The 18,825-nt window shown below is 28.8% G+C and overlaps 1 protein-coding gene across 1 annotated transcript; it reads left to right on the forward strand.

Moving 5' to 3' along the window:
• The first annotated feature begins 2,356 nt into the window (after positions 1-2,356).
• On the forward strand, positions 2,357-13,803 carry LOC145742095 (somatomedin-B and thrombospondin type-1 domain-containing protein-like). Its single transcript, XM_082559850.1, has 5 exons — positions 2,357-2,723; positions 11,716-11,895; positions 11,973-12,069; positions 12,260-12,396; positions 12,615-13,803. The coding sequence occupies exons 1-5, from the start codon at positions 2,486-2,488 to the stop codon at positions 12,749-12,751; spliced, it is 789 nt and encodes a 262-aa protein (XP_082415976.1). The 5' UTR covers positions 2,357-2,485; the 3' UTR covers positions 12,752-13,803.
• The last annotated feature ends 5,022 nt before the right edge of the window (positions 13,804-18,825 follow it).

The raw sequence follows: 18,825 nt of genomic DNA on the forward strand, positions 1-18,825 counted from the left end.
AACAACGTGTCTTTTATTCTAGAAAACAACAGTTAAGTTGTATTATGAATTTACAGAATCAAACGATTTGTCGTATCGAACAATAGCAAAGTTGTTTTGTTAAATGTTACCTACCACAGCTTGCCGATACTCAATAAAAGACTTGTTTATAATCTTCGCCATCTCTTACTAATATTACAACATAAACATTTATAAATTCAAAATAAATCAAACTAAAATAAGTGGTCATGTAACTATGAGTAATATCAAACGTTTAAAACAATAATGTTGTGTTATAAAGATTCGCCATTACAGGTTGTTGGACTGTTTGGTTACAGAATTTAAACCATTGACAATTTAAATAGGGCTTAATCTCGATCATTATAAAATGATTAGGCCGCTAAGCAAAACGCAAACATACTACCCATTATTTCCAATAATATAAAGCACACTTTTGATTTCAAAGGGCTTCGCCTGTAATCCTGTAAATACACACGCATTCTCTTTTTTCTAGCAGTCGCTATACTAGCGAAATGGCCGTACGTAAAATCAAGTCGATTTTCGAGATCGCTTATATAGTCGAACCGCGGTAGCGAGAAGTAGTTTAGTAAGGAACGGTGGCGGTTAAAAATTAATTTGTGTTTCTGGACCACAAATTTCGCAAGGCCCGAAATCCAAGAAAAATGTTACGGAAAATTTTAGGCGTAGTTTTATATAAAAATAATGTAATTTTTAAAAATTATAAAAGTAAGAAAAAAATATAACAGAAATATATAAGTTTTACGTAATTTCAAGAACTATTTTATAAAATAAGTATCTCTGTAATTCTATGCAAAACTTTTAGTTAAATATTTTAAGCAGTCTTGTATTTAAAAGTATAAAAGTTTGATATCTAAAATCCTTAAACAGTTAACAAATTAAAAACTAAAAAAAGATAAAAAATCGACAATTTATAACTTTTTAAATTGCAAAATTTTTATTACGCAATTTCTTAAGTTACTTAATGTATTTAAATAATATAGCAAAGTTATTACCTACTCAACATCAGTTATGCCTAACATTTACATAGGTTTATTAAAAAAACGAAATAATTATTTTGAAAACGCAAAAAAAATTCTCAAAATAAAATTCCTTTTTAATGAGTTTGTGGTAAAAATAGAAAACACTTAGTAGGACATGTTGGTCAAAGCGTCGTCTTGAAAGCTCGAGTTGTTTGCACAACGTATCAGTTACAAATTGAAAACCTTAACGTTTTGATTGACAGTGATTCTTATGCTGGTTACTATACGTATAGGACATTTCTAGTGCTTACTAATTAGTTATGAAAAGCATATTTTGGTTTTTAAAGTAAAAAGTGTTGTAAAAAATTTTGATTTCTTTAGAGGGTTTTTAGTTAGTTGGTATTCAAATAAAACGTGTTTTTAAACAAAAAAAAAAAACAATATTAAATATATAAAATTTTTATGTAAAAATGTGATCAAGGAACCAATGAATCTTATTTAATTCTTGAGGGGGCAACTTTAAGCCCAAAATTTAGATTAAAAAATCACGTAAATATCTTAAAATAGCATTATTTTACGGCTCTAATTTCATGACAATAAACGCAAAATAAACAACAGTGTTTTTGTGGTTTTGTAGTAGGAGGCTTATGTTCGTAATATATTAACAAAGGTGTTTTGGTAACTCTTTAAACATAAAACTACTTGATAAAAATTTATAATAAAATATTGTGAACAACATATTTTCTCATTTTAATTTTAAAAATTTTGAATTTTTTATAAACTAAGTTACCAAATGTACTTTTGTTTAAGTGATATGATATGTGTTTGTACCATGCCTTCAATAATATCACAGGCTATTTGCATCGACGCATATTTTGAAATACCTTCAAAACGTAAAAACTAGTTTTCTGACAAAAATCAACACGTTTCGGTTCAAGCAGTTAATGTAGTCTAGACAGTCAGTCTGTTCAGTTGTAATATGTTAATCACTGGCAATATTATGTTTTACGCTTGTATCTATCTATAAGGGTCATTAGGTTTGTTAATTTGAAGCTGATAAGCCCCCAAAAATGGGTGAAAGCACACTGTTTAAGTGGCGTATATGTTGATTTCGTATAAGCTAGTCGGCCACCCATATTATTAAGCCCATGCTTACATTAAAGAGGCCGCATTATTAATATGGTAGGACTCCCAACTCCCAGGATAGTTGAGATATTTGAAGGTCTGGCACTCGCAAATACTCAAATCAAATGACTTTATACAGAGTTTAAAAATGATTTTATACTGCCATGATTTAAAAAAAATATTACAGTAAATATAGAAAAACATGTACGTACAAAACAAACTTTAAAATTTACAATTTATTAACAGGTTTTATTTACTTATATTAACTTTGGTATAAAATTTTTAAAACCAAAACCCAAAGCAAAAAACAACCAGAGTGAACCCACCAAAAGGACCAGATTCTTGTACATAAAACACCATATCGCACCATTTAAAAAACAATGGCACGAACGTTGGCCATATCAGCGCTTAGCATCTTCATTTTAATAGCCATCGGGCTTGAAACCGTGGAGGCCGGATGCCAAGACCTCGGAAGATGTTGCTCCGGGAAGAGCAGTCAGTGTAAATATGTTTACGGAGGGAAGAATCAGGGTTACTACAGAGCTTGTTACTGCGATGCGTTTTGTCGAAAGTCGGGGGACTGTTGTGACGATTACGAAGATTACTGTTTGAATAGAGGTGAGAAATTTTTGTTATTTATTTATCATTGATGTAAAAAGGTTAATTTAACAACCCTAACATAGAGTAACATTAGTTACCCCGAACCTGTCTCGAGTTAATTAAGTGTTAGGGTTAACTAAAAAGTGGATGGTGTTTTTTATAGAGTAATATTAGTTGTGTATAATTTTATTAACAACAAGTTGTTGCCTATGGTGAATATTAATAATAAAAAACTGTTATAGCGGATAGTTTGGTTTTAACAATTCGTTACAATTGTTGTAAGTAAATGTTTAAGATGAAATATTAACCTCTAAAAAGTTGGGCACAATTTTTATTTTAAAACACAGTAAAATATTTATGTATATTGAAACAACCGTAAACGTACCAAAATTAAATTCATGTAGGAAGTTTAGATATTACTTTACAAGGCAATGTCAGAATTGGCATTTGAAAGTGTTTAAAACGTTTACATTCCAAGCTTTTTTGTTTTGTTTACGCACTTTAAATTTAAAAACCAGACGACATTTTTGTTTCCAAAACAATGCCAAAAAGACTGGCGTTTCCGTATGTTGAACCTGTCCAATGTTGACAATTAAGATTAAACACATAAGGTGTAGGGCAACGACTATAACCAAGAAGCCGAAAAATAACATTCGCTAAAGGGCAGCCTGTCAAGTATACAGATATATGAGACAATCAATCTCAAGTCCGATATCCGCCTTTCCTTTACAACTGATCTTCAAAGGGTCACTTTTATTAGGTAGCCACCATAACAATACAAGGCTTACATAAATGGGCTATCGCTTCCGTTTAAAGGGCGTTGTGTATAAGACAGTATGGAATATAAATGCCTGGTCGCTTTTAAAACGTTGCCGATCAATCAAAATTAAATAGACTAGAAGATATTGCTTTGCCTTTGCTGATATTTACATTGTTTTACGTTTAAAGATAATTATAAAGGAAGAGTAAATTAAAATTGTCAAAATAAGACAAACTGTTAAAAGTTCATACATTTTAGCAATTTTTTTTTTTATATTTCGATTACCATTTTTCTCATACAAAAACATATAAAAGGATTTTACAGTTTTGAATTTAACATTTTGGTGGCATGAAAAATAAATTTTGTTCTGAGTAAAAATCATTATCTCTTCCTGCTAAACCACACCTACTTGTTGACCTTTACACCTTTTCTATCCAATTAGCTCGCCTCTAAGAGAGGTCAGCGACCTTTGGTCAGTTAAAACTTTCGCTCTCATTAAACAGGATTTTAAACGTGAATAATTTACGTTAATTTTCTGAAATTTAAAACACTTTCTTTTTAAAGTGTAATAGACTTAAAGATCTAAAGCGTAATTGGTTACAAAAACTTTTACTGAACAAAATAAAATCTTTCATCAAAACTATTTGATACAAACCCAAACAGGCGCCAGCCCATTTTTAATAACAAAAACTTGAAAATAACACAAAGCGAAATATGGACCATACAACAAAAGTATTATCAGATCAAAGCTTTGTATTCCATAATAACACCTAATTGTAATGCTACTGACCAAACTGACCATTGAAAAGTTATATTTAAACCTATTATTGGACTAAGTAAATGGCATGATTGAATTACCAAAGTATGCCACATTAACGTAAATACGATAGTTTAAAATATAAACAACACATTAACATTTAGGTAATGCAATTAAACCATCTATAACAATAAAAAAAAACTTAATAAAGATCGCAAATGGTAGCTAAATTTATATTCTAATAAGCTAGTATAATCTTATGTTTACTATTCAAGATTAGGAAGTTTGTATTGCAGTTTAGTTAACTACTTTACACACATGAAGCCCTAATTATTTTAATACACATTAACGGGAATTATTTTTTACTATAAGTATTGAAAAACAAGTTTAACCAAACACGTAAGTTGAACCAACCAGCCTTATTTGATTTATACCTAAACCCATGGGATAGTATTTTGGTAATATAAGAAATTCCCAGAAGTATTTAATATTTTGGCAAGTGATAATATAACATTTACCTTACAATATTGAATGTTACACTTACGTTAAAGGTATTATTAAAGTTTGTTAAAAAGCGACTTTCAAATAATTTTTGTTTTTTTACGAATTTTGGAAATAGTAAAATTTAACTGATTTTTTGGATGTTGTTAAAAACGTCAAAACGCTTTGGTGATATTTAGCAACGAAAAACAAATAGTAAAACAACGTTAAAGTTTATTTAAAACCGAACGAAGCAAAGCTTTGACAACGATATTTCACATAGCGGTAAATCTCTTCAACAAGAGATAAGGAAAGGTTAATGAATAACTTTTATGATATCTTTGATAGTCATTTAGGCCATGGATTGACGGTTTAGCAACAACATACTTACAATACCATTTAAAATTATTAAAAAATAAAATGTTATAATAAAACTTCAAAAATATGTTAATAAAAAAAAATATTATTAATCCACATTAAATTATGTTAGTTAATAAAGTTCAATATCCAAACATAATACTGGTTTTTATAAACAAAGAAATGCTTTAATATCAAACACTAAACAACAAAATTATTAGAAGAACAATAAATCAAAATTAAAAAAATAAATATGTTTTTTATAACTCCTGCAATAACAAAAAAGAAATATACTTTTAACATTACCAAGTGCTTTTTAAGTAATTTTTAGTAGCAGTTTTAATAAAAAGTTAACTTTTATAAAGCAATTTCATAAAACTTTAAAAAGGTGAAATAACGCTTACTTTTAGTTTTAATAAGTTTAAAAAAAAAACTAAACCTTCAAATTTTTGTTCATAAAACGTTACTTTAATCAATTACATTGATGAATTAATGATTTTTATCAGTTGTAGCTTCCGACTTTGGGCTATATAGTTAAAAGTCGGTTATAGAACAAGTTCTTGTAACTAATATTACCATGACGAATTAGTTGTTTAGAATAGGTCAAATGTGTGAATTATGTCAGTGACAATTTTGCCCAATTGCTGTTTAGTATGTTTACTATTATATACTTGTAAATGAATTTTACACAAATTCTTCTATTTTTTAATATTAGCCATACCCATAAAGTTTTCTAAAAATCATGATTTAATTGTTTTTAAAATTCTTTGACAAAATAATTTAAGCTTTGCAAACCCATAAAAGTGCAAACAATAAAAAACAATATTTGAAATCATGACAAATTTTTGTGTCAAACAATTTTAAAAATAAAACTTCAAAAAAATCATAACCTATAATCACGGTGCTATAGTAATCGATTGTAATCTAAGTATCGAGTAAACATATTTGTAGATTGAAATTAACTCGTTGTGCTAATGGACAAGTTTGCATTGTGTATGTACCATGTCATTCTTTATATCCAGCTAAGATAAAACTGTTTAAAAGAGCAAAATACTGACGACTGATCTTTTGAATAGGGGCTAGGTTTATTTACACAACGATAATAGAGCACTTTGAAACTAATACAAATTGTTTAAGATAATTTATCGGTACGTGTTCGCACTTTGGTTGCTTTATTTCTGGAAGTTATCACTTGTTTTAATCAGATCTATCAACAATGGGGCAGAAATTTAAATTTTTTTGGCTTAAAAATTCCGACAACATTTTTGAAATACAAAATTTTAAGTGAGGGTAAAGTTTACCATAATGTTATATTGCAACATTTTTACCATTTTTTTAACACACTGACATTAATAGAGAAATATTAAATAGTTGTAATCCATATGTTATACGATATTAATGCAATAATCTTAAAAAAAACAATACTTTAAAAATCCGAAGTTTAAGCCATTAGAAATTACTTCAAAAAAGTCATGACCCTCTTTTAAAGAAATTATTGTGTTTTTTTCACAAAATACAACATAAGCAAAATCGTACCACAAATCTAAAACAATTTTCTAGGAACGCTTTTAAAGTATAAATAGGTTGCAAACACCTCTACGTTAAGAACTATTATCTGATATCTAATACATCTCTTACCGTGCGTACGTTCGTTTGACGTATTTCAACATTTGACATAACCGTATTAGGATATGTAGAGTTAGTGTAGAGGTTTAAACGCATTACGGGGTTAGAACTTATTCAAAATTGCAATTATGCTTATTAAGATAACGATAATTCTGGAAAAAATTTTAAAAAGGGGTTGTTTAAAAAAAAATTATCTACCAATAAATTATATAAAAATTTTTTTTTGAAAAGTTTTACAATCAATTCATATCAAAAATTTGTCAAGTTTTAAAATTTTAATTTAAGATATTTAAGAAAAAATTAACCCCTAATTTTTTTATATTCGTTTGGTATTTCAATTGATCGAATATTACGAAATATTTTTCGAAAAAAATTCCTTAAAATCTTGTTTGATTAACCACTACATCAACAAAACCATAATAAAGTATTTAAACTTTGGTTTTTTTTGTGCGGTAGCTTAAAATAGATTTATATGACATTTGGATTATGGTTTAAATATGTGTTTGCTTAATAAATTTGATATTTATTTAACAGCTTTGATTAAAATTCATAATTTAATCCGTCTTAAGTAGGGGTTTTAAAGACTAAAAAATTATGGTAAAATATATTAAAACTTCATTTTTAAAAATATTTTTATAAAATATGAAGAAGCTATGGTTTTATACATCGCATAGCTAAAACAAATTTTCACGGTGAAATGGCACATTGATATTGTCACTAAACCCACTTTCAAATTGATTTAAAGATTGTTGTTAACTAAAACTGTTAAAATCACGTTTTTCCGTTGTTTGAGCAATTTTGTGGTAAACCAATAGTAATACATTCATAATTTTATTTGAGGACCAATTTTGGTAGTTGTGGGTATATTAAATGTGATTTAAAAGCTATTTTATTTAAGAAGTGTGTAACTATATCTACTGAAATAAAAACACATATATAAAAATATCAATTTATAACTATTGTGAATTTAAATTAAAATATATCTTATATTTTGTTGCAAAATTTTCTAAAAATTTTTTGTTATCTTTTCTTGTAATAAGAAAACAAACTTTCTGTTGGGGAAATCGTCGCTCACTGTGAGATAATTTTCTATGTTTTCTTTTGTGCTGACGTGAGGTATGACGTCACAGTCGTGAGAAAATAACACTGTTTTCAATTATTCGCCGAAAAACAGCCGCGTTCAAAAACAATAAATTACCGTTTTTTTGTTTACATTAAAAGTAGTAATAACAAAGTCAAAACAAGAATTGTTTTTTTGTTCACGCAAGGTTGATGTTATTAATTTAAACAATGGAATAAACATAGAGAAAAATGCAAAAAAAAACAATTTTAGCGTTTAAAACAGGCTAACAGGTTTCGCAGATCTATTATACCAAACCAATATATATTAACACCATTATACATTTGAATACAAAGGCTTGACTTTTGAATTTTGTTTATTTTTATGCTTGAAAAACATTGCAGCAAATGCCCATTTGCAGTATGTCAAGGTTTTAAAACTGTTACAACAACATCCCAATATCTCGCCAATTTGTTACAACGCGTTGAGTTGATGTTGATATTAAATTGATGGATTGGCGAATATCTGTCGATAAGTTGTTGGAATTATTTAACAGCGATTCAAAATTTCAAATCCACTTTTATAGCCCTGACTCCCATGCCTGGCGATGGCTAAAGGCCAGTCTATATGAGCTTGCTGTTTTAATATTTTGGTTTCCGTTTCATATAGCCGTGCGCCGTTTACTACGGGTAAACCAAGCGCCGAGCGTCGACGTGTTCGTTAAAACAAGGTAACTGAAGATCGCCTGCGACAAAGGCCGGCACAAAAATACATCGGTTTTCACTCTTTCTTACATGGAAGGGCTATTAACATAAAGGCCAGGTGAACATTTACAATGTTTGGTTGAAATAAAGGCGAAGACAAATACAAGAAACGGTTTTGTCGAAAGAGAGATTTAAACAGTTCGCTTTCTGCGTTTTTAGTTTTATTATTTTAATGTTTTTCGAGAAATGATTTATTTTTCTCTCTGGCAAACTTACTCCCATATTTTCCACTACTTACATTTTTATTTGAATTCGTCCCGTTGGTATGACATCTTGTTTTACATATTCAAGTAACACTAAAATATCGTTTAAATTGCGCATAAAGACCATGTGATAAAAATTTAAAATCTATGTGTAAAATTCAAATATATATTCCATTTAAACTATAGATTATGCCATAAAAATTAATGCACAATAGTTTAATTTTTAACCTTTTTAATTAGTACTGTCAATATTTTGTTAAAACACCTCAAGAAAAATTAAAATCTGACAAAAATTACGTCACAGTTATAATTGAAACTGCATCAACGGCTTACGAACAACGGGCCATTGAACATCAAAACAAAACACAAAGTGGTCACTTAAAAAAAGTGTTGTAATCCTGTTTAGCGCAACATGTCACAACCGAAATCAATTTTCGCCTTAACCCAAACCCAAGACTGTTATGACGTCACGGGGAGTCAAAAAGGTCATTTATTATTTCTCTTCAGATGCCAATTAAGTTTGAAAGACGAAGTTGTTTATCTCCGCGCGTTTAAAGAAATGACATCACCGCTTGAAATGTGGTGTAAACATGCTTAAGTCAATATGTTAACGTACAGCAAAACAAATACTTCTTTTTTTCCCGGTTTTGCTTAGCCTCACTTAAGACACAGATTTGTATATAACTATGTTACGTATTAGTAACAGCAACAATGCTTTCAAATGGAAAAATAATGGTTGAATCGAAGCAGTTTTACTTGTGAAATAGTAGTATATATTATAACTTAGTAGTTGAACCCGTATAAAAAATAAAGGCATATGCTGTTACTTTATATAAATTGCTGTTTTAGTAATCCAAATTTAAACCAGAATATTAAACTTTTCGCACCCGAAAAAAATCTCGAAATGTAATAACAACAAAAAAAGTTAAAATTGCGAAATCAAAATAGTAACTTCGCAATTAAATCCGAGTTCTTTAAAAACACAATAAAACGCTCCTTAAGCCTGCAAAGATGCCAAAGGATTAGTGTATGTTGATTTAGCATCAGCGGTAAACTAGTATATGTATTATTAAGGGATTTGTAAGTAGGATTTGCAATAACAACACCTGTGGTAATAAATGATAAATTTAATTCGAATTTTGGTCAGAGATAACTGACCAAAATAATTTTTGGTTACTTTTATTTTAAATTCTATTTCTTGATAAAATGCTTTAAAATAGAAAAGTTAAAATTATATTGAAATTCCTTTCAAAATTTTTTAATTTGTTTGGTTGTATTACATCAAAATTTAAGTTTCATTGTATTCAATATTTTTTATATTGACAACATATTTTTTCTTATTTTTTGGAATTGTTTATTTTTTTTAAGAGAACCACTATTTTATGATTCCAAAATTTTCCCAATAAATATTACAATTACATCATACGCTATTTGAAACCCCCTTTCCATATAATGAGTCATACGATTATAACTTTAAAAATGTCTAAACTGTTTGGTTGTAAAATTTCTCATTTTAAATATCAAAATTTGTTGGTAATTAAAAAATCTAAAAATATCGAACACGTCACCAAAAAAAACTTAATGCGACGCTTGTCATAAATCAATAATAACCATCATAAAAATACCTAACGGTTAACGACATCAAATATAGGTTAATCAAACATACAAATATCTTTAGAAGTTTAACCACATTACTCCACAGACTCTTTAGGCTAAATTTGATGTAACAAAAGGCAAACGAAATAAGGTACGGATTGCCTGATAGCATCAAAAATTTAAACAGCTACATTTTGCTAGTAGCACATGCTTCTAATTTTAAACACATTGTGTACAATATAATTATATGCAAGATTACATACAACACTTAATAACGAACTTACTTTTAAAACTTAAAAACGAACTTCCTTTTTTCCACGTCCGAGATTTGGTCTAAACTTTCATCGGGATTTTTCAGTTTAAAATTGCGTTGTGTCCAAATGATAATTACTAGTTAGCTCTTACTTTATCAACTACAAATTGTTACAATAGTCTTACAAACTAAACTAATTAAACTAAACCCCTTAATTTTTAAGTAATTGTTTTAAAAAGGATTTAAAATGTTAAATAAATTTAGTTTGTAATTTAACACAAAATTTTGTTTGCACATGTTTTTGTTTTAAGCATGACAATCAAAGTTATTTTAAGTTCACATCGGTTCAACATAAACATAAAGAATAAACTTATTTATTGTTTATCCTGCGGACTGTTTTGTTTGAAAGACACTTTACCCTTAGAAATTTAAAGTGTAAAATAAACAAAAAAGAATTCTACAAATTATATGTTAAGTATTTGTAGCATTACCTTAAATTTCTTGCGAAATTTGTTACAATTTCTCGTGTGAATTTATATATTTTTCCCATTGGTTAAGTGCTTTTACCGCCTTTGCCGGTGGGCTAATAGTATCAGTACTTCAATCTTTATTTTACAATCAGTGATTAAGAGAGTATTTTCAATTACACATTCTAGCTTTTACTAAGAACCGGTTATTAAAATATCAGCTTGGTAAGCCACCTGTAAAGTACATGATGCAACTTCAACTCGCCCAATCTATCACTAGCAATATTTGCTTTCAATTTTGTCGAATTTCCCGTTTGGATTACTTTAACTGTATATTAGGATTTGTATAGTGGCAATTACGTTAAAAATACTATGTACACGTCATAAAAACCGGTTTTAAAATGCATATTGTGACACTAATAGCACATGAACTTTACCAAGGTACATTTGATCTATACATGTGAATTTGTGCCAAACGTTTGTATTCTGTATATTTAAAAAATCTGTGAATGGCATCTCAGCTTAAAAGTTCCTGAAATGTTCTTTGTTAAAATCTGTTCTTTGTTAAAATTTTGTTTTTTAGTTCTTTTATAATTGTTTTTACAAAGATATATAAGTACAACCACACTCTTAAAAACATTCTATCTAAAGTTGTGAAAATAACAGCTTATTTTTGTTTTATTTTAGCTCAAGATTGCATGATGACCTACTGGTCTCACTGGAGCCACTGTACAGCAAGATGTGGACGCGGAGTACAGGAAAGAAGAAGACAGATCCACATCCCTGCGTCCGGAGGAGGCAAACCTTGCGAGAGTAGAAGAGAAACAAGAGCATGTTACCATAATGACGCAAGATGTAGAAACAGTGGTGAGAAAATGTTAAAATTTTTGATAAAATTCTAAAAAAGAGGACAGTGTATTTTTAATCATTGTTTTTTTTTATAGAAATTGCTCAACTCTTGCCAGCGTATTTAAATAGACAACGAAATATACCCGACAAATATCAAAGGCCAGTCGTTATAAAGAAACCAAGAAAAGAAAGGTACAGTACACTTTAGTACAAACTTAACATAGGCTATTTAAACACACACTGCCAACTATTTATTTTTCAACACCTTCAGAGCTGCCCTGTGTTCAGGGTGTAAAATTGGACCTTTTACATTAAGAATTATTTAATAATATAAAAAAATGTTCTAATGTTAAACTAAAGTAACAATTTTTTATTCTTCTAGTTATTGTATTCATTATCGCATATCTTCGGTAGCGTGGTATTGTCAATATGCTTCGCCGTACCACGTTTTAAAGATTGGGTCACTAGTTTGTGCAGAATGCCACGATACTGCTATGAACAGAGCCGGAGAATGTCAAGGTAAATAATTACTGTAAACGATTAGTAAGTAATTGAACCAAAAATGTTAATATGTTAGAGTTTGTTGTTAGGCCTACTATAAATTTTTGAATAGTATGCAAAATAGAAACATACATGTTCGTATTTTTGCGTTAATATAAGCAGTTTTCAGTAAAAAACAGGGTTTGAATTATGGTTTATTTTTTTTTCTGTAACATTTAACCAGCGTTATTTTACAGGTGCCACTACTGATACAATTAGCCGCTGGAGGTCGATGGTGGGTAGACCTTGTCACGGTACTTGGGAGAGCGTTGGCAGTGAAGAAAAAAATTGCAAATGTGGAGAAACGCATGGGGAGGATTTCATTTTTGTTTAACTTTTTACATTTTTTCTTTTTTTGTCGTTGTTATGAAGCGTTAAAGTCGTGTAACGCATTCTTTATGGGCGGAAATGTGCTATGTTTTTACACGATACGCCGTTACACTTTTGCATAGTTTTGCTAACGAAATTAAGACAAAACTGGCAGTAAATTTAATAAAATTGCAGCATTATAGTATCATTTTCTACCTAAGTTAGGCAATCTTTTTCATACATATAGTTTCGTTAAAAAAATGCCATTTTTATTAAATAACAACTATGTCTAAATTTTATATCATTTGTAATGTTATAGCATGTGTTTTAAATTTAATTATCAGTTAAAAATAGGCCCAATTTTGGTACAAAAACAACTTTAGCATGCTGGCTTTGTTAATGCACGAAAAACTGTCTTTTATTAAAGTGTATTTGTGTGAAATGTTGTATATTATTACATTGGTGACAACTATTAAAGGTGTTTCCAAATAATTTTACGACACCTACACAAAATTTTGGGTGTTTCCAGATAATTTTACGACACCTACACAAGATTTTTGTTACCGGGCAATTATATTTTATCTAACTAAACAAAAAAAAATTTACTTTTTTGATTGCTTTAACTGCTGAAATGTACTTTTTATTCGACTACCTCTTAGTAGATATTCGAATAACGTTAGTCTATATCATTCATTTATTTTCTTATTATTATCAGTATTTTGTGTTTTTTTGTGTATGTTTTTACTGTAGGAAAATAATAATACTGTGTTATATAAAAGATAATTTAAAATATCAGGAACAAAATTATAAATTTAGAATAATATCAGTCTTAAAAATAAACCACTTTAGAAACTGAATTTAAAAAAAAAAAAAAATTAGAAAAAAAAAAAATTAGAAACTGAATTTTTTATATAATTTTGCAAACCACAAACCATATTATTGTAACCCTTTTTTAGTATAACCTAAGATTGATATTTTGTATGTACATTATTGCTGTATTTCGTACCCGATTCTTTTGTGTTTAAATTTTTTCGCAAGTGTGACATTTTTATTATTTCGTCAGTTGATCAGCATAATATTTTCTTCCGTATAACAATAAACTGAATTTGTTGTCAATTTTGAAATTTTAGATTAAAATAATAAATATTATTAGATAGCTGGCATATTATACAATAATAATCAAGCAATAATTAAAAAATAGCCTAAAAATTAGATAAAATATGTTTTAAAATAAAGTTTTTAAATATTAAAATTAGTTAAAATAAATTAAAAAATGAAGAATTAATAAAAAATTATAATTAATGCAAAAAATGTACGTAATTAATTATATATAGCTTAAAAAATATTGCTTGAAAGCATTATAATAATTTAAATTATATAAGAGCGTGATATTTAAATTACCACGTGCGTTTTGATTCGTGATTTTTAAACTTTGTAAATTTCGTCAAATAAATCGATAAGAAAAGTGTCGATTAAACCGTCATTAGGAACCAATGCTAACATCCCATAAGTTGCCGCAATACCTTCCTTTGTATTACTACCATGTACCTGCGGAAATAATAACACAAACTTTTAAAACTTTGAATTACAAAACCGTCACCTAAATTTTAGTGTACGTAATATCAACCTCGACTAATTTTAGGCCTTGGGTACGATTCCTGCTAAGAGTACTTACTGCTGTCGGGCCTATAAATCCAAAGTCAGATTAAAGCAATGTTATAATAATAATAATATTCGAACATAAAAAAAACTTGTATTAGGCGGTAAAGTATGCCTTTCTACATTAATAATGTATTATATATATAAAAATAAATATAAAAAATATGTTGCATAGGTTTTTAATAGCGTAATGTATGTTACACTGAAAAACTTATCGCCAAGTTATTAATCAGACATATTTATCTAAACCCGACAACTTAAAATTGTTTTTCCGAATTAAAGATTTTTTTTATAAAATGTTGTCCTAAATTAGGCCATGTTTGGTAAATTTACGTAAGGTTAATTTCTAAAATATTTTGTTATAAATAATATTACCTTCACGTGGTTGACAGCTTCTTCAAGGTCTTGTAGCCACTGGTCCGAACTTTTAATGTGACCTGGTAAAATCGTACAATGAACACAATCAGGGTTTCGCTGAACTTCCATTTTCCAACCTAAAAATAATAAAAAATGAGTTGGAAACCCTGAAAAATGAAACAAATAATATAACGGAGTATAGAAATAAGTTTATAGGCTTAAATAATAGTAAAACTTATAATAAGAATACTTTTATACTAGTATGTTTTAAATAGATTGTCATTAATTTTAAAAATTTTTTTTTTTTTTTTAAGACAAAGTAAAAATCATAATCGATTTTTAAAACATATTTTATTTTTTTAAATTCCCAATTTATATCGTAAAAAATACAACAATGTAAATAATGACCATTTATTTTATTTTTTTAATAAATAAATTAAATAATTGAATAACATGCGCTTAAATCGAAATTTCGTAATCGTGTTCTTTAACAGGGACGTCTTCACAACAAGGCAATTCAATAAGGAAATTAAACAAATGTATTAACCAGGTTCGCGCTTAAGACGACAAAATTACAAGTAATTGCAAATTTCCTGCGTAATGTTAGAGCGTCCAACAGAAAAACAAGGTGCTGTTTTTGCAATGCGTTTTAGATTATGTTAAAAATAAAGTGATTTCTTAGAAAATAAATAGGTAAAGTCGCAATTTATGCAGTCATGTTAAGAATAACATTGACAGTCTTGCGTATTTAAGTAAAAATTAAACATTTGGTGTTATTTTATCAAGCATATTTTTGGGATACTTACAATTTACTTACAAGCTAGTTAGCCTAAGTTTAATTTTATTAAGACAAAGTTGTTTTACGCGAATGCCTTTAAAAGATAATAGTAAAGTCATATAAAAACAATCATATACTAATGTATAAAAAAATTATTGTGCAGGCATTGTTCAGAGTTGAATTGTAAAAATATTTAGGTAAGAAGAGAAAGTATTAGACGCATATGGCAACTTATATCCTGATATGTTTAATATTTCTGTTTAACCTAAGAGAAATTCGATCCAATGAAACAACAAAGAAACCGGGTTTGTAATTTTTGTAATTTATATTATATGTTAAACTACATTTCAATTTCAATTTTTTTTACTTTTTAGATAAATTGCTGTTGCTGTAGTAGTTTAAATGTCATTGTATACATTAGGCATACATTGCTAAAAAAATTATAAAATTTTTAATTCATATATCTCGTTTAGATAACGACATTACAAACAACGGCAAAGTATGGGTGGAATCAGTAATGTTACAGAGTGTAGCCCATTGGAACATAGGCAAAGAAAATCACTTTTACACCGTTTTAGTGAAACCTAAATACCAGTAAGTGGATGGCAATTTACACATAATAAACTAAACTTCACTCAAACCTATCGCTAAATTTATAAAAAAATAATATTCATAATAAGAAATCGACAGCGGTGTGGGGTGGTCAGAACACTTGGCCTCACTACATAAGGTTTTAAGTTCGATCCCCACTGTTTTTATGCCAATGAACATGATGAGCCAACGAGCAAATATATTCATTCTTAACTGCCATAAGTAACTCAAGACTGGGTCGGGGAAACTGATGTTACTCTATATTTAGGTCGTAAAATCGACTTTTCCGCATCAAAGATAAATAAAAAAAATTGTAATTTAAGTTTTTATTTTTAACTTATTAAAGGAACACGTGGACGCAGGTCAGTAATTGTACAAACATAACCGTGATCTCATGTGACGTCACGCATGACCTCGAGTTTCCATTGGTCACATATCACGTGACAGTAGTTGTGGACAACGAAAAGTCCTATACCGTGGAGTTTTGCCCAGAACGAGAGAGTAAATTGTTATTCAATTGTTGTTATTTAAATGTTTTAAAAAACAAGATATTATTCATTCAAGAACAACTGTTGTGTTATTTAAATATGAATATATTTTGCTTTTAGCCACTTTTGTTCCGCCCATATTCGATTCAAGAATATACAAGAAAACGATTTACATCACCCCAGTGTTGCCAATTAATTTTGGCGACGGAAGTCCGATCAATAAAGAAATGACAACCCTGATTTACGAGGTAAATTTAAAACGCTTTTACTAAACAACTCTTCTAATATAATAATTAAATTGTAATAAACACCTTCTTTTACAAAATTAAAGCTTTTAGAACTTAACTATATCGATTAACTCCTTTAAATATAGGTAAAATATTGGAATCCTAAAGAAAAAAAGCAAATTAATCTGAAAACTGTTTCAATGCACGACAGTGTCATCACTATAAAGGTATAAACACATAATAAATATTTAATATTCTTAAAAAACTAAAACATAAAATAAATATTGTTTTAAATAAGATAAATATTGTTTTTGAAGATCAAAGATCAGCAAAAAATGTGCTTTGCTATGCGGCTGCGAATGAAATTCGACTCGGCCCGCTCCAGCTCTTGGAGTAAACCAACTTGCTATGACCCCACCTCTTCTCCACGACCAATCAAAACATATAAAACCGGTCACGTGGTCAAATTGGCTGTATTAAGTTTATCTGCTATAGTTGTTTTCTTATTGTTTATTTATGGGACTTACAAAACTGTTAAGATGTGCAGATACGTTCATAAAGTTGGGCCTATACCAGAAAATCTAGTAAGTTAAATTTACTTTTAATGTTTTTGTAAAGGTTAAAAAAAATTAAAATTTGTCACAGTTAAAATGTAAAGTAGAGTAAAATGTTTAAATGTTTTCTTATACGGTAAACTCATTAAGAGAACATTACGTGAAGAACTTGAATCGAAACCAACCAATAAGAAAACGAAGAGCAATGTAGAATGCGAAAGAGTCAACCTTCTAACACTCACAGTGACAACTAGCTTAAAAGGAAACAACAACTCGCAATTAGACACTTTTACCATGTCCGGTATGCAGCCAAAATGTTTATCTCATTTTACGCGTTTCCTTGAACGCATGTGACACTTCTTTTAACAGTAAACAGTACACATATGCAAAAATAGAAATAACGAAATTTTTACAAATATTGAAAAATCAAAAATTCTAGTTCTGATTTTAATTTTTTTAAAAGCAAAATATCCAAAATACAGAATTTGATGTGTTATATTTTGCCTTTGTAACAATAACTTGCTGAATTTGTAAAAAATCACTAGCAAACAACATACATATAATTAATATTAAAACCAAAATAAGGGCACTACTTATATCATATTCTAATTGTACCTCCTCCAAAAAAATGTATATTCGAAAATCTGTAAGCAACATACAAGTTTAAAATATTTTAATTTTTAATTTTTGTATTACAGAAAACAACAGCAAAGTTTTGGAGACCTTTCTTGAATTTGATGAAGACTCAAATATGAGAAGGAAGCGAGTTAGAAGCATCAGCAAAGGATACTACAGTGAGTCCTCAGGATCAGAAGACAGTACATCACCTTCAAGGGAGGAATCAAATTTCTTCCCGCATCCAAGAATTACTCCAGTATTTCAAGAAAACAGATACGTCGATCAAAATCATAGACTTGAAAAGACATCAGCTGACAACCTTAAACATCTTAAAAATTGCAGCAAATCTATTGGTATAGATGCTTCGCCAGACAAACAATCACTTTTATTTCAAGATAATAACCAGTGCACACTTACAGATACAGTTACTACATCAAACCAAGTGCCACAAGTTCAATATACCAACTGTATAGTATTCCATGATGCTATAATATCGAAAACTGACTGTAGCGAACAACTTGATAACAATCATAAAATGGAATCTTTAAATGAAGTATCAGAAAGTGAAGAGAATACCAAAACAAAAGGCTACACAAATATGGTATCACAGCAACCGCAATTGCTAGACAATGATGTTGAGGAATTAGACTATGGTGGGCCCACATATTTACCCTACATGACAAACAAAGCTTATTCGTCTGATAGAAAAAGAAGCTTGCCTGATATATTACTCAATAAAACCGTATAATACATAATGTGTATCTGTTGTAATAAACCTTTCAACACCAAATGATTTTTAACAAATTTATTTTATAAACTTTAAAGTA

Source organism: Corella eumyota, chromosome 2 (assembly GCF_963082875.1).
Source record: "Corella eumyota chromosome 2, kaCorEumy4.1, whole genome shotgun sequence".
Taxonomy (NCBI): Eukaryota; Metazoa; Chordata; class Ascidiacea; order Phlebobranchia; family Corellidae; genus Corella; species Corella eumyota.

Coding starts and splice junctions, on each gene's coding strand:
- LOC145742095 (XM_082559850.1), top strand. CDS start 2,486: ATGGCACGAACGTTGGCCATATCAGCGCTTAGCATCTTCATTTTAATA. Junction 2,724..11,715: donor AGATTACTGTTTGAATAGAG/GTGAGAAATTTT, acceptor GTTTTATTTTAG/CTCAAGATTGCATGATGACC. Junction 11,896..11,972: donor CGCAAGATGTAGAAACAGTG/GTGAGAAAATGT, acceptor TTTTTTTTATAG/AAATTGCTCAACTCTTGCCA.